This window comes from Boleophthalmus pectinirostris, unplaced genomic scaffold (genome assembly GCF_026225935.1).
Source record: "Boleophthalmus pectinirostris isolate CB_2022bp ecotype Guang Dong unplaced genomic scaffold, ASM2622593v1 HiC_scaffold_12, whole genome shotgun sequence".
In the NCBI taxonomy this organism is placed as follows: domain Eukaryota; kingdom Metazoa; phylum Chordata; class Actinopteri; order Gobiiformes; family Gobiidae; genus Boleophthalmus; species Boleophthalmus pectinirostris.
This window is the reverse complement of record NW_026571018.1, coordinates 27,310,921-27,328,421: the sequence shown is the minus strand read 5'-3', so window position 1 is coordinate 27,328,421 and position 17,501 is coordinate 27,310,921. Positions and strand designations below refer to the sequence as shown.

At 38.6% G+C, this 17,501-nt stretch overlaps 1 protein-coding gene across 2 annotated transcripts; it reads right to left on the bottom strand.

Moving 5' to 3' along the window:
* Positions 1-311: 311 nt before the first annotated feature.
* supt6h (SPT6 homolog, histone chaperone and transcription elongation factor) lies at positions 312-16,054 on the bottom strand. 2 transcript variants are annotated; one of them, XM_020922802.2, is made up of 37 exons: positions 15,916-16,054; positions 15,056-15,156; positions 14,829-14,996; positions 14,442-14,515; positions 14,143-14,323; positions 13,761-13,842; positions 13,412-13,667; positions 13,192-13,293; positions 12,989-13,102; positions 12,712-12,801; positions 12,490-12,632; positions 12,140-12,285; positions 11,954-12,061; positions 11,507-11,787; positions 10,192-10,346; positions 9,343-9,538; positions 9,001-9,140; positions 8,801-8,918; positions 8,448-8,524; positions 8,239-8,374; positions 8,031-8,168; positions 7,588-7,755; positions 7,191-7,318; positions 6,905-7,112; positions 6,464-6,611; positions 6,236-6,378; positions 5,501-5,641; positions 5,184-5,379; positions 4,705-4,850; positions 4,512-4,604; positions 4,310-4,423; positions 3,975-4,099; positions 3,782-3,894; positions 3,636-3,713; positions 2,502-2,677; positions 2,006-2,259; positions 312-1,798 (listed from the first exon to the last, which is right to left on the bottom strand). In XM_020922802.2, the coding sequence occupies exons 2-37, from the start codon at positions 15,150-15,152 to the stop codon at positions 1,609-1,611; spliced, it is 5,223 nt and encodes a 1,740-aa protein (XP_020778461.1). In that variant the 5' UTR covers positions 15,153-15,156; positions 15,916-16,054; the 3' UTR covers positions 312-1,608. The 2 variants fall into 2 exon arrangements, with proteins under 2 accessions (XP_020778461.1, XP_055004341.1); XM_055148366.1 differs by having other exon boundaries at positions 15,834-15,971.
* Between the last annotated feature and the right edge of the window lie 1,447 nt (positions 16,055-17,501).

Below are 17,501 nucleotides of genomic sequence, written 5' to 3'. Positions count from 1 at the left end.
ATCTTTACTTTTCTCTCATCATGTGTCTTCTGTGCTTTTCTGCTGCTGCTAATGTGACGCATACGCCGACTCTCATGACCGCGGTTATACCCACAATGCATTTCTCTCTGACACTGCCTCTCACATGATCCTGAAAAAGGGAGGGATTGATTGGGTAGAGTTTGGGCTGTAGACAAATAAGTTAATAGGCAATGCTGGATTAAAAAGAAAAATATGTATACCAGTAATATAATAAAAATACATTCAAGGACCAGTAACCTGATATATTTGGGATACTGATGTCTCCCCAAATGATTACAAGAGTCAAGAGCTCACTTAGGAACACTTTATTAAAGGGTCACAGATAGTAAAAGGTTGCCAACAGCGTCACCACCAGGTCACCAGTGCTGCTGACAAACCAGTCACAGTCTGGATGGAAAAAAGCAACATCTTTATATGGCCAGAAATCAAAAAGGTTTACTCCAACACCTTATGTCAAACAATATGCATATTAGAAGGATCAAGATGCATTGAACTCAGCTAAATGAGAGACCTCTTCTGTGGATTACAGAAAATAAAGGACGCATTTGTGATACCACAAACTCCAGCGACAGTGTTAAAAGAGCTGAAAGGCCTTTTTTTTTACGCTTTTTAATATTAACTTTTTCAGTAGTTTTTGAGACAGATCAACATTTGTGTTTCATATTGATAAAAGGCAGGAGCAACCTATTACTGTTGAAATACTCGACTCTGTCAGTGTTACTCAAACCCAGTTAACGTGGATAAAATGCCAATGATATTTGAAGTAATTTGTCTCAGATTTTATAAAATAAAATACTTAAAAACACAAATGCTTGTAAAATGCACATTTATTTAAAACATCATTAGCTCTAGTGAGGAACACAGTTGTGTCCAAAGATAAAGGATGCATTAGTCTATCTACAAAAGCCAGAGTTAACCTCCTCTAATGCAGCGGTGTTAATTCAACTACCACTGGCTTATGTTCAGAGCTGGGTTTACAGGTTCAGCCTGAATCTTTTTAAGTTTTGAAATCATCCCATGCATCTGCTTTATGTATGTGAATGTAGTGCTGTGTGTTTAACAGATGTGAGGAGTGCAGGCTCAAGTTCAACTGAAATATACAGTCTTTATTCATTCTGACGCAATCCATACAAAACTCCTGACCAGTTTGGCAAAGCACTATGTTGGCATCTGCTCACAAACCCACCAACTCCAAAATAAAATGGTGGGACATAATGTGTCTTTGTCACAACCCATTCTTGAAACCAACTAAAACCAAAATAAAGAGAATAAACAGCTGTCAGCATCTGTAGGTCCATTTCCTTAGAGTAACTGCTGTTTGTTCAAATGTTTGTGTCATGTACTGACTGATATACATCGTTTTTTTTCCTCAAAAAATACTATGCCGACCGGTTGGGCTGAAGGTTAGTGGAAGGACAGCTTGAGATTAACCATGATACTGAGGAACTGATAAAATAATTTTAGAAGAGCTCGAGGGTATGCAGGGCTCTGAGCCCTCTCTGAAGTGAATGAGATCACATTAGTCCAGTAAATCAGCTGTTCACAAATGAGGTTGGGATGGGGGTGCATTGTGCCCCCCTCTGTGTCCTATCGGTCCATCTCATCCAGCAGAGGAGTGGCATCTCCAGCCAAAGACATTGGGGTGCTCTCGATCATGGGGCTGGGCGAGGGCCGCGGCGTCATCCTCTGCGCCTTCTTCCGACCCTCAGCTTCTTTCTCTTTGAGCCACTGCTCGGCCACTTTACCCCAGTCCACGGCTGCAGAACTGCTGCTTGACCTGCAGGAAAAGCATGTAACAAAATTAGGATGGATTCTGGATAATGTTTTTTTTAATTCATACTCTATTAGCAAAAATTGTGTAAACGTATACCTTCTGGTATTAAATAAATAAACAAAAATGACAGATTCACCAAAAGGGGCAAAGATGTGTGTTTAACAATCTAGCATTATACACTGTTACTTTAATACTCAGAAGTGGACATACTTTGGCTGCTGCTGTGGAGTGCGCCCCCTGGAAGAGGTGGATGAGGATGGCGTGCCAGAAGAGTGTCCATGATGACTGCTGTGGTGTCCATGGTGACTGTGGTGCGTCATGTGACCTCCATGATGATGCGAGGATTGTGGGGTGGAGCTGGGGTACTGGGGCGTGCCCATGATCTGCTGCTGACTGGGCGTGGTGTACGAGTAACTGGGTGTCATCATAGGCGTCGCCATCGGCTGCTGCGGCGTGGCAAATACCTGCACCGAGGAGTTTGGATTACAGTCATACATCCATCATTATTTTTGATTTCTTCCCTTTAATTATATTTATTATATTATACATATTTATTATTATTATTATTTTTTTTTTTTTAAATAACAAACTGAAATTTATTAAGCAAGGGTAAATGTAGTTGCTTTCCAAAATACAGCACCTACTCTACATAATCGTGTTACTAGTATAAGCGAATGGCTGTATTTATAAATGTGTCTGTACTCACATGGTATGCGGACGAGCTTCCCCCTCCGCCAGTGCTGCCTCCATAGCCATACTGACTGGACCCCCACTGAGCTGGAGTCGAGTTTGGGTTCTGTGTCTGACCCGTTACCGCAGCAATGGCATTGAACATCTGGGATGTCATGTTGCGTGGCAGGGCATTGACTGCTCTTGTCAAGTCTACGGGGAGAGAGGTATTAATGGTGTTTGTGAGTGTCACATACACATACACATACACATACACAATAGTATGGAAATATTTTTAAAGTTTATCATTCTACAATGTTAGCAATTGCATATTAAATGTCCTACATTACACAAAAGTTGTTTCTTGTGAGCTTTAAGCCATGTTATGTTGTGACCTCACCAAAAACATACCTGGAGTTGTGTTTTGTTTCATTCACACATGTTTGAGTAACCCTTTATTATAAGTCTGTTTACATCTCCAAAGCTCAAAATGCTCTGTTCCACTTTGTAATATCGTGAACCGTTTGTTTCAACGTTAATGTCTACTTTTTGCCTTCTTTTCAGTACAGATTGGCAATTCCAGAGCTGAAATCATCCAAATGATTCTAGTGAAGGTGTATGGAGTTTAGCTACACAGTGGTACACATCCTGCATTACCACATGACATCACAAGGTGGATTTCCATTTTGAGAGAAGCCTAAATATGCAGGGATTTTGTTAAACATGTGCAAATGAAACAAAATACAACTCTGGGTATGTTTTTGATGAGGGAACATTATAACAGATCAGAAAATAGCTTAAGGACCCTTTTAAGTTGCATCTTTTTAAGAAACTCCTTATACTCTTTCATACTGTCCTATGTCAGAAAAGGGGTCAATTCAGTATTTAAAAACCAATAAGAAATACCTAAATGTGAAATGCACTGATTTAAGTTAAGCACAAGTGTTATTTTTGCCATACACACAATAAGAAGATATTTAGGAGTTTTAAGTTAACATTTTGAGAAATCTATATTATGATCATCAGCTTAAGCTTAACTAAAATAGCAAAAGTTTAGACAGAATTTTTCTATTGCTATGGATCATGCCTGGATGACTGAAGGATTACACAGACTTGACTAAAAATGGTTCAGCTTAACAATACTTATAAATGATGACGTGAAGGGACAAACCTGCAATGTTGATATTAGCTGGCGTCGTGGTCAGAGAGGCAGGCGTCCTTGTTCGACTGCTGTTGCTTGGCGTTATGCCTTAAAAATGACTGAAGTTTAGTTTTTATTCCCCAACACTGTGTATAAAATAAGTCTTATGAAAATACCTGGCACAGGCTCCTGATAGTGGTCCTTAAACCATCGGAAAAGCCCATTCACAGAGGGGAATATTTGTGAACGGTAGCGGAAACCATCTGGTGTAATGGTTACATACTCAATTCTGTTCAAACATTGAAACAACAGTTAATAATGTTAAACTTTACACCAGCCCAAACTTCCCAAGAGGCTTTAGTTTGGTACCTTGGTTTTCCTCGTGGCTGATACCCCAATAAAAACTTCCCAGGTAAATCTTTACAGGCCGAAACAAAGTAAGGAATGAACGTAGGTTTCTCCCTCTTTGACTTGACCAAAATTTCCTCCATTTTCTGTCAGTAATAAAAAAAAAAAGACATAGTGTTTACACTCAAGGCAACATTGGGCTGCAAATACTCACAATTGTCTTAATTATGCAAAATTTCAGCTTCTTAAAATACATTAAGCATTTGAATTAAAACATATTGAGAATGAATATAGCAAGGTTAAAAGCTAAAGAAAAAAAAAGCATAGTAAAATACTTAAAACAGGTTTAAACATACCTCTTTACTGCCACCATTGCAGTCTTGAAAATATTTATGCCCCAACAGGTCCCGAGCAAAGGATGCCATTGGCTGAATGTAACGAGCTGTGATTTCATCCAGGTCTTCAAACTCCTATAAACAATACAAACGGCATTTGTGGATATTTAGTATATAATCTATAGCACTTCACATCATTATAAAATTACATGGGAAATCTTACTTCATTGTTAATCCAGAGTGTATGCCCTAAACTGAATGCATTTTCTTTGCCCTCTTCTCTCACATCCACATGCTGGTAGATGTTGTCGGCCACCTGTATAACACCACAAAACATATATTTGTAATGTTTTTTTTTTTTTTTTTTACATTAGTATCTATAAATTGTTTTCACGTGTTACTAATGATCCCCATACCTTCCAGGTGACTGTGAGGTGGTTTTCACCTTTACTGCTTGGTCTGATGATCAGATCTCCCTGGTCCAAAGTCTCCATCATCTTCTCCGCCTGACTGAAGCTGATGTTGTGGAAGTTGGGGTGGGCAATCACACGCTTTATATAGGCTATAGAGAACAGAAATTCATATAAAATTATATAAAATATTTGGGGGGAATTGATGAACAGATTCCCAGTATTTTTACTTTTAAATTTGGTTTATTCATCCACTTACAAATAATTTGCTTGACTTGATTTTTCAAAGTTTGTTTAGGCCTTTATACAAAATATTACTTTATATTTAATTGCATCCCTGCATCAACAAAATGAATCTGATGTGTAAGGGAAAATGGTCTAGGCCAGTGCATTTGTCATAGAATTAAATAAATTGCTAGTCTATTTTGCAACGTAGTCTCTCAATTATAAATGTATTTTCATTGAGTCTGAGGCCCAGTGCTTACGTGTCCTCTGCTGCTTCTTCTTAAGCTCCTCCTCTAGTTTCTGGTCCTCGGTTTCTGTGTCAAAGTCATAGTAGGTGTCTTTTGGAAGTTTCCACTCGTTACCCCGATCCGTTAAGTCTGAGGTGCGGCACGTGAGGTCAACACTGAACTTTTCTATGTCAATTTTCATTATCCGGCAGTGGACCGTCATGCCAACCTATGGGAAGAGCAACAGTATATCTTAATTAAAGGTTATGACATAAACTATGGGACAAACCAGTGAAAGGCATTGCAACATTGCAGCTAATTTTAATAATGGATTTCAACAGTTTACCAACCTTGACTCTCTCCTCTGGATGCTTCACTACTTTATCACTGAGAAACTTAGTGGGTATAAATCCCTGGACGCCATTATCAAGCCTGGATCGAACTCCTATAGCCTGGCCAGGACATGAGCCACTGTCAAAGTGGTTCCAAACCTAGACCACACAAGACGAGGGAAGTTAACTTTGAAATAGTAAAATTGAGATACCAGATTCTCAAACCAGGAAAAAAAGAAGTAGGTAGCTATAATTTTAACCATTGCTCTTGACTGACATAAATTTCAAAAAGCTAGTGCCACATAGCTGGTCTTCATATTTATGAAACACAGTGACATACACAAACTTTCTCCAAGTTTTCCTTTGATAAAATGCTTTGTACATGGAAGCAGAAAGTCTATAGTGGTCTCATTTTGTTGCAGAAGATTGCTTTTACAAAACACAATATAATTTACTTAGTTTACTATTTACCAAATATTTGGTACAATTAAGACAGTAGCAGTAAGGAACACAGAGAAATCAAAAAACTGGGTAGAACATCATTGTTTATGAGAGAGTAGAGAGATTACAAAAAACATCATAACCTAGATGTTTTGTAGCTAAAGTTAGATGAAGACATGAGAAGGTGGCCTAAAGAGCAGATGTAGTGAAAGGGAAGTCTGGAGTGAGAGAACACAGAAGACAAGGTTGGATGGATGCTGAGAACCTTCTGTGATAACTCCTGAAAACAAGTATTAATCAGAACCATTTTACCTCACTGAGCTCTGGGAAATTGTCCTGCTGACAGAAAGGACACTGCCACAGACTGGTTGCGTCGTTACGGATGGCCTGGTCATAGCTCTCCCCCTGAGGTCTTCTATGAGCTATACCGGTCACTATACTCGTGATCAGTTTACCTGCAAGAACAACATACAGAAAAGCCCACATTTACTTAAACACAACAGTTTTCTTTTAGGCTTCTGTGGTCAGGTAGTATTTTACCTATGTAGAAGGTCTCTGGAGTCTCTTTGGTGAGCATGTTGAAAACCTCCTCCGTGTTTGGGACCCTGTATGGGACTCGCAGGTCTTTATACCGACAGCTCAGCTCAGCACGGATGTCATAAAGTGTAATTCCCTTGTTTCCATAACCCTAAACAGAAAATTCTTTGTTTTTACAACAAATAGTACAGGGATGCTGACATTAAGTACACCTTGGTTGCATGGAATTATTATGGAAGGTAACAATGTATTCAAGTCGCATTTGTAAAAATAAAATTAAAAAATTAAATAAAATGTAAAATTATGTAAACAATACATTGGTTGTTTTTTTTCTTTTCTTTTTCTTTTCAGCACAGTGTGGCATATTCAGGTCTATTATACATTGCTAACACAAACTCCATTATGATTATTTGTTTTAATACCAAACAATATTTAGTCACTGACCTGTCTCTCCAACTCCTCAGCAAAAGCATCCAGGTCCAGATCCTTGAGGCGCTCCGGGTTTTCCAGAATTTCCTCCAAAGCTCCTGCAGGGTTGGCGTCTTCAGCAGACTCATCATACTCAAGGGCATCGACCGCCATTTTACGCGCCCATTCATAAGTCTCCGGGTGCACACGGGACCCATCCAGCACCTCTATGTAGGAGTCAGTGCTGTTGGAATTAGGCAACAAGATTATTTAAACACTGAGCTAACTGAGCTTGTGGTGTAACTTTTTAGCTTCAACTTACCTGTCTCCCAATGAAGCAGTGTCAATTTTTATAAAACCAGCACAATTGATAAATACTTTGGGTCCCATGTGACACATTGTAACAAGCTGGGTTCTGTTTTCAAGGCGAGTGTTGTTCTGCTTTAAAATCTAAGACAAAACATAAATACTCGGAGTCAGTAAAAAGTCTATTTATAGTTTTTACTAAACTAGATCATTGAAAAACTGAAATTCTAAATCAGACTTTATAGTAACTTTATAGTGTCTACATTTTAACATGAAAGGCCTAACTCCAAACATTGAACTTTGCATTGAATAGTAAATTCTGTATTACCTAATCATATAAATGTGTACCTCGACAACCAGCATTAGATTAGTGCTATCTTCATTATTACTATACAAGCGTCATATGTATTTACCTTAAGTAGATGGGAGCCCTTCCTTGGCCCCAGCCCACAGACGTACTGCACCAGGCTCTGAGTGTGAGGGTGTGCAATGGCCCTGTTCACGTCCACACCCACCTCATTGGCTCGGTTTATAAACTCACAGTAGAGTGCGTTGAGCAAGTCCTCCTTCACCACATGCTCCTGAGAAAGATGACAGTGTAGTTTTACTTGTATTGTTTGCTGTGATAGGTGGTGAAGTTGGCTTTTATGCACTCATTTTACGCAAGAGCAATCCAGCCCAAGCTTGGAGATAAATATTTGGAATTTGTGTTCTCAGAATAATTCTGAAGATTATACCCGGTAGGACATCGTACAGACATATAACCTTACTATCAATATAAAAAGTATATTATTACACAATAACAAGAAAATGTTTGTTGCTAAAACCAGAGCAAACAAAGTATTTTATTACTAACCTGATAGGGGTGCAGTTTGAGGCAGAGAATGTCTTCATCAGTGCTGCAGACTTGAGCGTACTCCACCAGAGGATCCTGGATCTTTCTGGCAATGGACACAGCCTGACGCAGTAATGGGGGGTAATCTCTGAAGTCCGTCTATAATGAAGAAAGATAGTCAGCCATATCTATATTGAGATTAACTTGGTATTTTTGTACACGATTTCACCTCTGATTTCTTGCTGTTCATATAAAGTGTGGCAAGCTCATTGTCCACCAGTTCCACTCCAACAGTGGGCAGCGACGACTCCTGTTCCAGCTCACTGATGGCTCTTTTGATGTCCTCCATGATCATTTGAGCATCTCTGCAAATAAATTATAGTTTAGCAATATTTCTAAAAGAATGTTCAAAAAAATGTAACAGAATCCAAAATGTACCTATTTTCCCCTGCTACAGCTACCACATGAGGCTTTTTGCTCGATAAAAACCTTTTCAGATTTTCCATGTCGTGAGCCTAAAATTAAAATAAAGAAATTCATATTAAGGAAAATTAAGACTGACACTGACAACTTTAAATCAATATATATATATATATATATATATATATATATATATATATATATATATATATATTTTTTTTTTTTTTTTACAAAATTCATATTTTTATGTATTACATGTTACCAAGTACAACACAGACATAAACCCAACAATTTAAGACATGTACTTACAGATGCATGCACTGAATGACATAAAAACAGCAGTAAAAACCTAACGCTTAAAGGCTATGCACCTTCTTTTCTCGTTCATCATCCCGAAAGGCATTTCTCCTCTTCATGAAGTAAGGCAGCCGCAGGAAGTCTACCACCTCTCCCTCACCATTAATAAGTGCACAAAATACTGGTGTGTCTCTGGCAATATAAATCAAGGAGTTATGATCCAAAAAGAAGAATATTCACCTCAAAAACAGCAACAGAAAACAAAAACACATACCGACTGGGTGCATATGCTACTCCCATCACCCTAATGCCTTTGCCCTGGCTCTCATCCATGAGGTCGTCGTCTTCTTCAATTTGTTGATCGGGCCTGTAGGGGGCGACCTTCAGCCAATTGTACAACCGTCGACAACAAGACTGCAGATAAAACCTCATTAGTACGGTTTGGGATATAGTAGTAGTTTGAATATGAGTCCAAATCTAGTCCTCGTCCTGTCCAAGTTCCAAATGCAATACTGGCATGTTCACGTTTTCAAACGCAATTCTAAGTTAGAACTGGTTTCTTGTGTAATTTTTTAAACAATAATAAACTGATTCATATTATGCAGAGTATTCTTACCCTGACGATGCTTTCTTTGGCCTCAGCGATGAGTTTGGCCTTAAGCTCTTTGGACATCTGTGGATAGAGGAACTGGTTGAGCGCCCTCTCTATGGCCATGGTCCGCTGCCTGTTCCACTCCTGCACCTGGTGACTAAACTCGTCCCTGTAGTAAAACTGTTTGATCTCGTCAAAGTATGTCTGGTCTCCAGCAAACCTGCATCAAACAATAAAGGCAAAAGCATTCAGACATCAACATGGTACAAGAAAGAAAAATAGGAATAATCAAAAAAGTAATCACACATGGGCTACCCTACTAATGTTGGCTGTAGTAACATCGAAGCTTAGATTTTCAAAAGAGAAAGACATACAAGAAATAATATACCATGGTACATGCAAGCTATAGACGATCAAATCACTGCAGCATATGTGAAATTAGGGCAGTCACAGTGGGAAACCTGAAGTAAATTGAAATAAAGCTTGTTGAAATAAATGTGCATATGTTTTAGTAGTCATCTATGCCTCAGGTTCCTTTAAGAAACATTTTGTGTTTATGAAGGTTACAGTATTAACTGAAGTAAAATTGTAAGAACTGCCGAAAAGATAGACACAATTCTCAAATCCGTTCAAAATTCAGCCATGCCCTTGATATATACGAGTCCATCTAAAAAAGTGAAGCTTTCAAGTCTCACGCTATGCATCATGACTCTATGTGGTTGGCTTTCTGAAATGAGTGAAAAATTATTTAACTTCTTCATGATATTCAATTTTTTTAGATGGATTAATACTGTTGTTTGTTTCTCTTTAGCAGAAGGGAAGATAGCATTGAGCTAGAACATTTTTCTGTAGCCATTTTAATAGACACTTTACCCTTTAACTCCAATGAGGTCAATGCAAATATCAATGGTGAGCAGCCCCTCGTCCTCTGCCAGGCACATTTTGAGAAACTGATCCCCATTCAGCTCCTTCACTGGTTTGTTTTTCAGATATTTGAAAGAGTAGGCAAAATGTGCTTCATCTACTTCCTGCAAAAAGGTGGTAAAAGTCAAAGATGAACTTGAGAAATATGATGTGTAGCAACCTAAAAATATGAAATTGGAGATGGGCTGTTGATTTAATGATTTATATTTTAAAGAGTATTTTGTGAGGGGAAAAAAAAAATGTAGGGGGAACATAAAGAAAGACTATCATCAAAAAAGTAACACCAGATTAACACAAAGTAAAACAGTGAAAGAACATTTTAGTCTAGTAGAAATAACATTTTATGGATTCAGCTAAACCCTGGGTACAAGTAAGCTCTAAATTCCTGGTTGCAATATCATATATGCTTAATTGACTGAAAGAAACAGATCTGGTGGTTTTCATGTGTGTACAAGATGCAGAGTAAAAGCTGCCAATGCTGTGGTATATATAATGCTACATAGGGCTGTCGCGATATCGGCAAAAATGAATCACCGCGGTACTAAGAGACGCACCAAGACACAGTGCATGTTAGGCCACTGCGATCACCGCACATGACCAACGTGACCCGACCCAGAGACGGATGCACGGGTCCATTTTTAGAGACCCGCACCTGCCCGTTAACATTCTACCTGTTACTGCCCGTGCTTGTGATAACCAGGACTAACCCAGGACTAACCCAGGACTAACCCAGGACTAACCCAGGACTAACCCAGGACTAACCCAGGACTAAGGTGCGCCCATGTAGACCATCGGGTGACCGCAGGGGAAAGGACCCACGTAGAGCTCCGCGCCGCACAGACGTAAGCGCAGCCGTCGCCCGATCACGCTTTGCGGGCACCTGCTCCGCATGCTCGGGGCTCTCTCTCTTAAGTCCGTGGGTACCCGACCTGGTGCAGGACTCTGACCCGAGCTGCCACAGTGAGAGCTGGAGAGATGCAGCGGCACTTGTTCCAAAGCCAAATGTTACTTCTCCTACGCTACACACGCTATATCCGCACAACAACCAAGGTACATATGCATCTGCACAACAGGCGCATCATCGGAGAGAGTTTTAAAATGTTGTAAGTCTAGGGGATGGGGGGTGGGGGAGTGGGTGCAGTATCGTCGCTGTATACAGCGGTGCTGAGCTGCTATACCGCACCGCAAGAGAAATTCCCTAACCGCGACAGCCCTAATGCTACATGTGTATTTACAGCAGTATTTAACTGGTTAGAGCCTTTACCTTTTTGCCTTTCTTGGTGGGTTTAATGTTGATCTTGGCTCTCTCCTGGAAGGTTTGTCGGAGCACGTGTCTCACCAGAGGCTCCCGAGCGATCTGCATCGCCACCATATAGCGGGTCCCCTCCAGCACAGCCTCAGGGTTTGAGAACTGGCTGCACACGTAGTCTTTGGCCAACTCCACCGGCTCCGCAGGAAACTGCTCCGTCTCGTGACGCTGGTAACTGTCACGGAGATTTTCACCAAACTGCTCAGGAGTAAGACCAAACTTCTTTGCCAACCCATCTGAAGGAAAAAAAACAAAAAACTTTAATACAGATTAAACAACACACTTTATCTTATTTTACTGGTTTCAAATGGCTGTGTGATGTATTACAAAAGTCTATATTTGTCATCACATGTAATTTACAAATACAATTTCTTAAATATTTTTCTTAAAATTGTTACTCACCCAGTCCTACGCTCTGACAGATGCTGTACATGTCTCGGCGAGAGGCCTGTTTCAGATCTGGGCCTTTCTGCTCCTCTTCTTCTTCGACCTCCAGTTCCTCCTCCTCACCTACAGCCCACAAAAAAAAACAATTTACAAAATACTTAACCATGTTGAAAATGTATTGGTCTTTCGAGATTGGCCTACCATCCTCGTTTACTTCTTTAATCTTTTTGAGCTTCTTCTTGTTGGCTTTTGCTGCGTTCTGCATTTTAGGGATATCACGGCCGTAATAAAGAAGAAAGTGGTTGTACACATCACCCAGCTCTTCCAGAGTTTGAACATCTTTTAACCTGGAAATAATATTTCAATTCGCATAAGAAATCACTAGTACAGAAAATAGTGAAACAGTTAAAATACTGAAATTTAACAACACAGATCTAGTGTTCACTTGTCTGATGCAAGATTGAGCAAATTAAACAATGTGGTATGTTCTTTTGACTTTAATTTTCATCTAACATGATTCTAAAGTAATACGGATGTTTGAGTTCAGTTACCTCTCCATGTCAGCTGTGTCCAGTGGTCGGATGCCGTCAGCCAAAGGTTTGTCGGGGTCAGCGGAGATCTGCTCAAACTGAAATGATTGCATCTTCTGAAACAGACGAGTCAAATTCTGCTTCCGGGTCTTCAGCTGAGTCCACTGGAGGGTTCAGAAATATTTAAGGTCAAATATTAAGTTTTAAAAATTGAAATTTGATGTTAAAACTAAACAGACTCACCTTTTCATCCCATTGCCACACTTTCCAGAGGTCATTGATGTTCAACTCAGGCTCCACATACTCTTTTCTGTAAAATGCTATGAATGGAACCTGAGACAGTGGAGAGAGAGTTTTAATTGTTTCTAAGTGAAAAATAAAAATACAATGCAAACAAATAACAAATATATAAAATTGCGGTGTAAGCTGTAAGACTATTAAGGTAAATGTTTTATTTTTTGTATGTTACTGCATACAGTAATCAAACTGAATCTCAAATTGTATTTATTTCATACATTACCTCAAATTGTTGATTCCTCATAAAGTTGAGCGCCTCTTTAATTTTAGCTATTGTGCTAGGGCCTTTTCTGCTGAAGTTTGTGGTGGTCCCTCTGTCAAGATAATCTGTGCTTTCCTATTTGGAAGACAAAAGGTACGTACATTCATTAAGAGACTCATAGAGAGAAACATACTGTTATTATGAACACGTATCTAAAGCTGCACCTGCATAGAGATGGTGAGGGTTGAAAAGCCGTGTCTGAAAATCCACTCTGCTTCCTCTTCTAACTCTTCATCTTCAGCAGGTTTAACAGGAATTGCCCTTAACTAGAGGTGAAAACATTTTAATACATTTAAGCCAAAAAAATCGAATATTGATTAGAGCACATTTCCACTTAAATTGACATATAAAAAATACTTTTGCTCATGAACAAGCTGTCCTTACCTGGAAGCGCTCGGGCATGTCTGTGGTCCGAATCTCATTGTCCTGGTCAGTCATGTGGCTGCTCTCCAGTTCACTTGGCTCATAGATTTCAAAGATGCTCTTTCGTCCTAATCTTCTCTTGGTCTGTTTCTTTGGACGGTCCCAGCCCTCTTCATCCTGGTCTTCCTCCTCTTCCTCACCCTGATCATAGGCATCAACGTCAAAATCAGCAAAATCAAAATCTCCACCGAAAATCTCTTGGGCCTCCTGCAGAGCCCTGTCAAAAGAGGTACAATTATTACTTAATAATTTGTTCAAATGTGCAAATAACTATCAACTAGGGCAATACTGCAAAATTATTGACACGTACGCATCTGTGTATCCAGAGAACTTCTTTCCCCTCTTCTTTGTGATAGGTTGGCCATCATCATCCACAATGAAGTCATCAATATCTAAATGATAAACCATCTCAGTAAAGTTTATCTAAGTCCAAGTTATTTAAATTGCATTAGCAAGAATTACATATCACATTTACTTTACTTATTTATATAAACCACTTCTTAGTTTTTTAATTAGTCATTCATCATTTATATATATACACAAGTCGGATTTATGAGGGATACAAGAGATAAAATCATTCATTCAACTTTTCTCCCTTAACTACCACTGCTGCTCTTGCTTTCAACAGCAAGCTGTTCAGTAAGTTCAAGGTCAATGAATCCTTATTTTTCCAAAAACAACAAAATGCCCACCTGACTCTTCATCTTCTGCACCCTCCTCATCCTCGGCCTGTGGCAGTGGTTCCTCAACAGCGTCTCCCTCCTCAAGCTCAGCATCTCCATCTCCATCACCATGAAAGATCTCATCAGCAATTATGTCCTTATCATCATCCTCATCATCATCCATCATTTTCACGCGGTCATATTTCTTCTTCTGTAACACATAACATACGCACAATTAGCATTACTTGTTATATCACTTGTAGATATTTACAGAGGATTCTAATACCGTGCAGTATTTAACACATTTCTACAAAATACTAAGTCCTTACCCTTCTTTTGACTTTAACTCCCAAGTTTTCTTCAATGAGGTCAAGGTCATCATCATCCAGGTAGTCATCATAAGCTGTCAAGAGGGGCAATTTTAAATAATCTAAATGCACTTATGTTTTACATTTTCTTGTCCAGGTTCATTTGAAGTCATTTCCAAATCTCTTATGTCATTCATGTCATTCATTTCTATCATGCCTTTTACTAGTGGGGTAATAACACAAACTTTTGCTTTACGTTCACCAAGGCACATGAGAATTAAATGTATTAACACTACTCAACTGCAGTAACAGAAAAAATAAATATGCAAAAGCAGCCGAAACACAATAACTTCCAGAAAATACATATATCAATAATAGTTCTGAAAATTTAATGAAAAACTAACTCACCACGTTTTTTCCGCCGATGCATGACCTCATCCTCGGAGTCACTGCCTCCTCCACTCGCGCTCCGCTCCACTTCTTCCTCCTCCTCTTCATCTCCATCATCGATGAGTCCTCGAAGGTTTCCCTGTTCATCCTGGTCCTCGGTATTCTCTTCCTCCTCCTCCTCATCGTCTGTTTAAGCAGATCCATCATATGTATGCTGCAAATGTCTATGAAAAATAACGTCTTACCATCTTCGGCAAATCTTTGACTTTTCTTCGGCTTCAAATCTTTCTCCTCAAACTCTTCCTCTGACTCCTCAGCCTCGCTTTCAATAAAGTGAGACATGTTCCTATAAAATGTAAAGTAATTTGTGAATAAAATGCCTTCATTGACAGCTTTTTAGATTCCTTTTGACTATTTTCTACAATTATACGAAATTATTTTCAGGACACAAAAAATGCATTATACAGATCTATAAGAGACAATCTGACACACACACACAAAAAAAACAAGTGGGAAGTTTTACATTCATCTAAAGCTGACAAAGCCTTGAGTCTTACACAGTAAATATAACATGTAATGCTATTTTTCATGCTTGACCAAACTACCATATTCCCCACGTTGTTGTTTTTTGTGTGCTTCTGTTGTGAAGATAGGAGCTGTTAGTAATCTCAACATAGGTAGCTCATCAACCAATACATTCATTAGGCTAAAATAAAACATTAAAACGTACTTGCCCAAGCCATTGTTCGTAAAAATAAAAGGATTTTTAGTTTCTAGCCATGACTCGCATGGCTAACTGTGTTTAAAATGCTAGGTCGGGTAGGCTTTGGAAATGGGAGCAAGGCCACCGTCTTAGCAATACTACAGATAACTTGTAATAACTTAAACGCCTATCTCCCTCATCGTATATAATATTAATCGTTTATGACGATCAGATGATGATCAGATAGCAGGCCTTAACTCGCTGTAATTTTCGTGTCCGCTAGCCCAACTAGCATAACCAGAAATAACAACAACACTCACAAAACAACAAGATTTAAGTCGTTATCAGGTCTTTTGTTATCCTTCTAGAAACCACAAAGGATCACGGATACATTTGACTTACGGGTCTTACAGCAGCCGTATTTCCAGTTAATATTTACAATAATTAATGTGTCCCTGTGTTGTGTTTTGTCATTTCGAGGAGGTTTTTGTAAAAATGGCCGCGATGCGCAACATGAGGCCACTTCCGGGATGGTCATATAGAATTTCCTGTGGATGAGTTTTCAAAATAAAATAAATCAAACGCTGCTTCAAAACCATAGAGGGCAGGCCTATCCATGCTTCTTTATACAATCTATGTTTAAAAACACATCAAGAAAGGTTTAAATCCCTTTAACACAGCCTACTACACAAATACAACTGGTCCAATCTGAGAGACTTATTCTGAATGCTTATGGTACCTTTATACTCAGTTACATTATATAATGGAAAAAAAACAAAAACAAACTGCAAAATAGGGTTATTAAATTTGTTGCAGCATTCATCATGTAGCCTAATTATTTGTCACCAATTAGAGAAGACACTGGAGAATAAATAATGAATGATTTTTTACTTATTTATTTATTTTATTTTTTTAATGATCAAATACCACAATGTTGGATATTCCCTTTTTAGCAAAGTAACTGTAATCTGAATAGTATCAAATTAAACAGTAGCCTATAACAGTATACACATACAATTACTCAAAGTTAGTAGTCTGTATTTTTGATAAGCCAGGAGAAACTGAAGACCGTGCACTTGATGTAAATATTTTATACACAAAATAACAAGTGATTTTCCAAGCAATAAGGAATTCATATTTAAAATGTACCCTATATAAACCACATTGCAACCAGTAGAATTCATTTTACAGAAGACTGGTTAATACTTTTTTTATTCTGGTTTTATCTATATTAAACTACAGTTGGTTCAGAGAAATTAGACAAAGACTTTGACATTTGTCTGAGCTTAGTTTTAGGCTTGTTTTGAATGCTGTGGGGTCTTTTACCTTCCTGAGTAAAAGTTCTGATGTTTTAAAAGAATCTCTCTGTCACAATCTCCCCATCAATCTGTAAAGCTGTATTCTGTGTCCCATCCATCTATTTTTAAAATATATATTTATATTTTGTTATGCACATATTAATTGTCTCTCTTGGATGTCCTGTTCTTTTCTGAGTCACATTCTTCAAAGTCCACATCTTCATTTCCATTGACAATGAGTATTTTTAAATAATCCACTTTATTTGGGTCCTCTGCTTTATTCTGTTTTGGATTTCACACTTTAAGTCATTCTCTCTATGTATAGGATTTTTTTAAAGGTTAGGGCCTATTAATTAAACATCATAACCCTGACCTAATCAGGCCAAAATAACTGACATGACAACTCTGGAGTAATATAAAAATGGGTATTGTAGTATCTTAAATTGGATATTGTATGGACCATCAACTCACAACCACGGTAATCTCGCATCTGTGAGGTCTACTTATGACATGATGATCATCATGAGTGCACCCACCTGGGTTCTTGTGACTACAGTCCCTCATTTCTATAGGATAGCACCAAATGCAAATCTACCTCGTGTTGCATCGTGATGCTGAGGCGCTTCCAGGATGCGCTTAATGGATTTTCAAAATAAAATAAAAAATAAAACACACTCCGCACAAATCAAC

What these genes read in the sequence shown, in the direction of transcription:
- supt6h (XM_020922802.2), bottom strand. Translation starts at nt 15,152, where the DNA reads ATGTCTCACTTTATTGAAAGCGAGGCTGAGGAGTCAGAGGAAGAGTTT. An exon ending in TAAAGAAGTAAACGAGGATG is followed by an intron (nt 12,062 to 12,139) that starts GTAGGCCAATCT and finishes TGTGGGCTGTAG; the next exon opens with GTGAGGAGGAGGAACTGGAG. An exon ending in ATGATGAACGAGAAAAGAAG is followed by an intron (nt 8,525 to 8,800) that starts GTGCATAGCCTT and finishes TTTTAATTTTAG; the next exon opens with GCTCACGACATGGAAAATCT.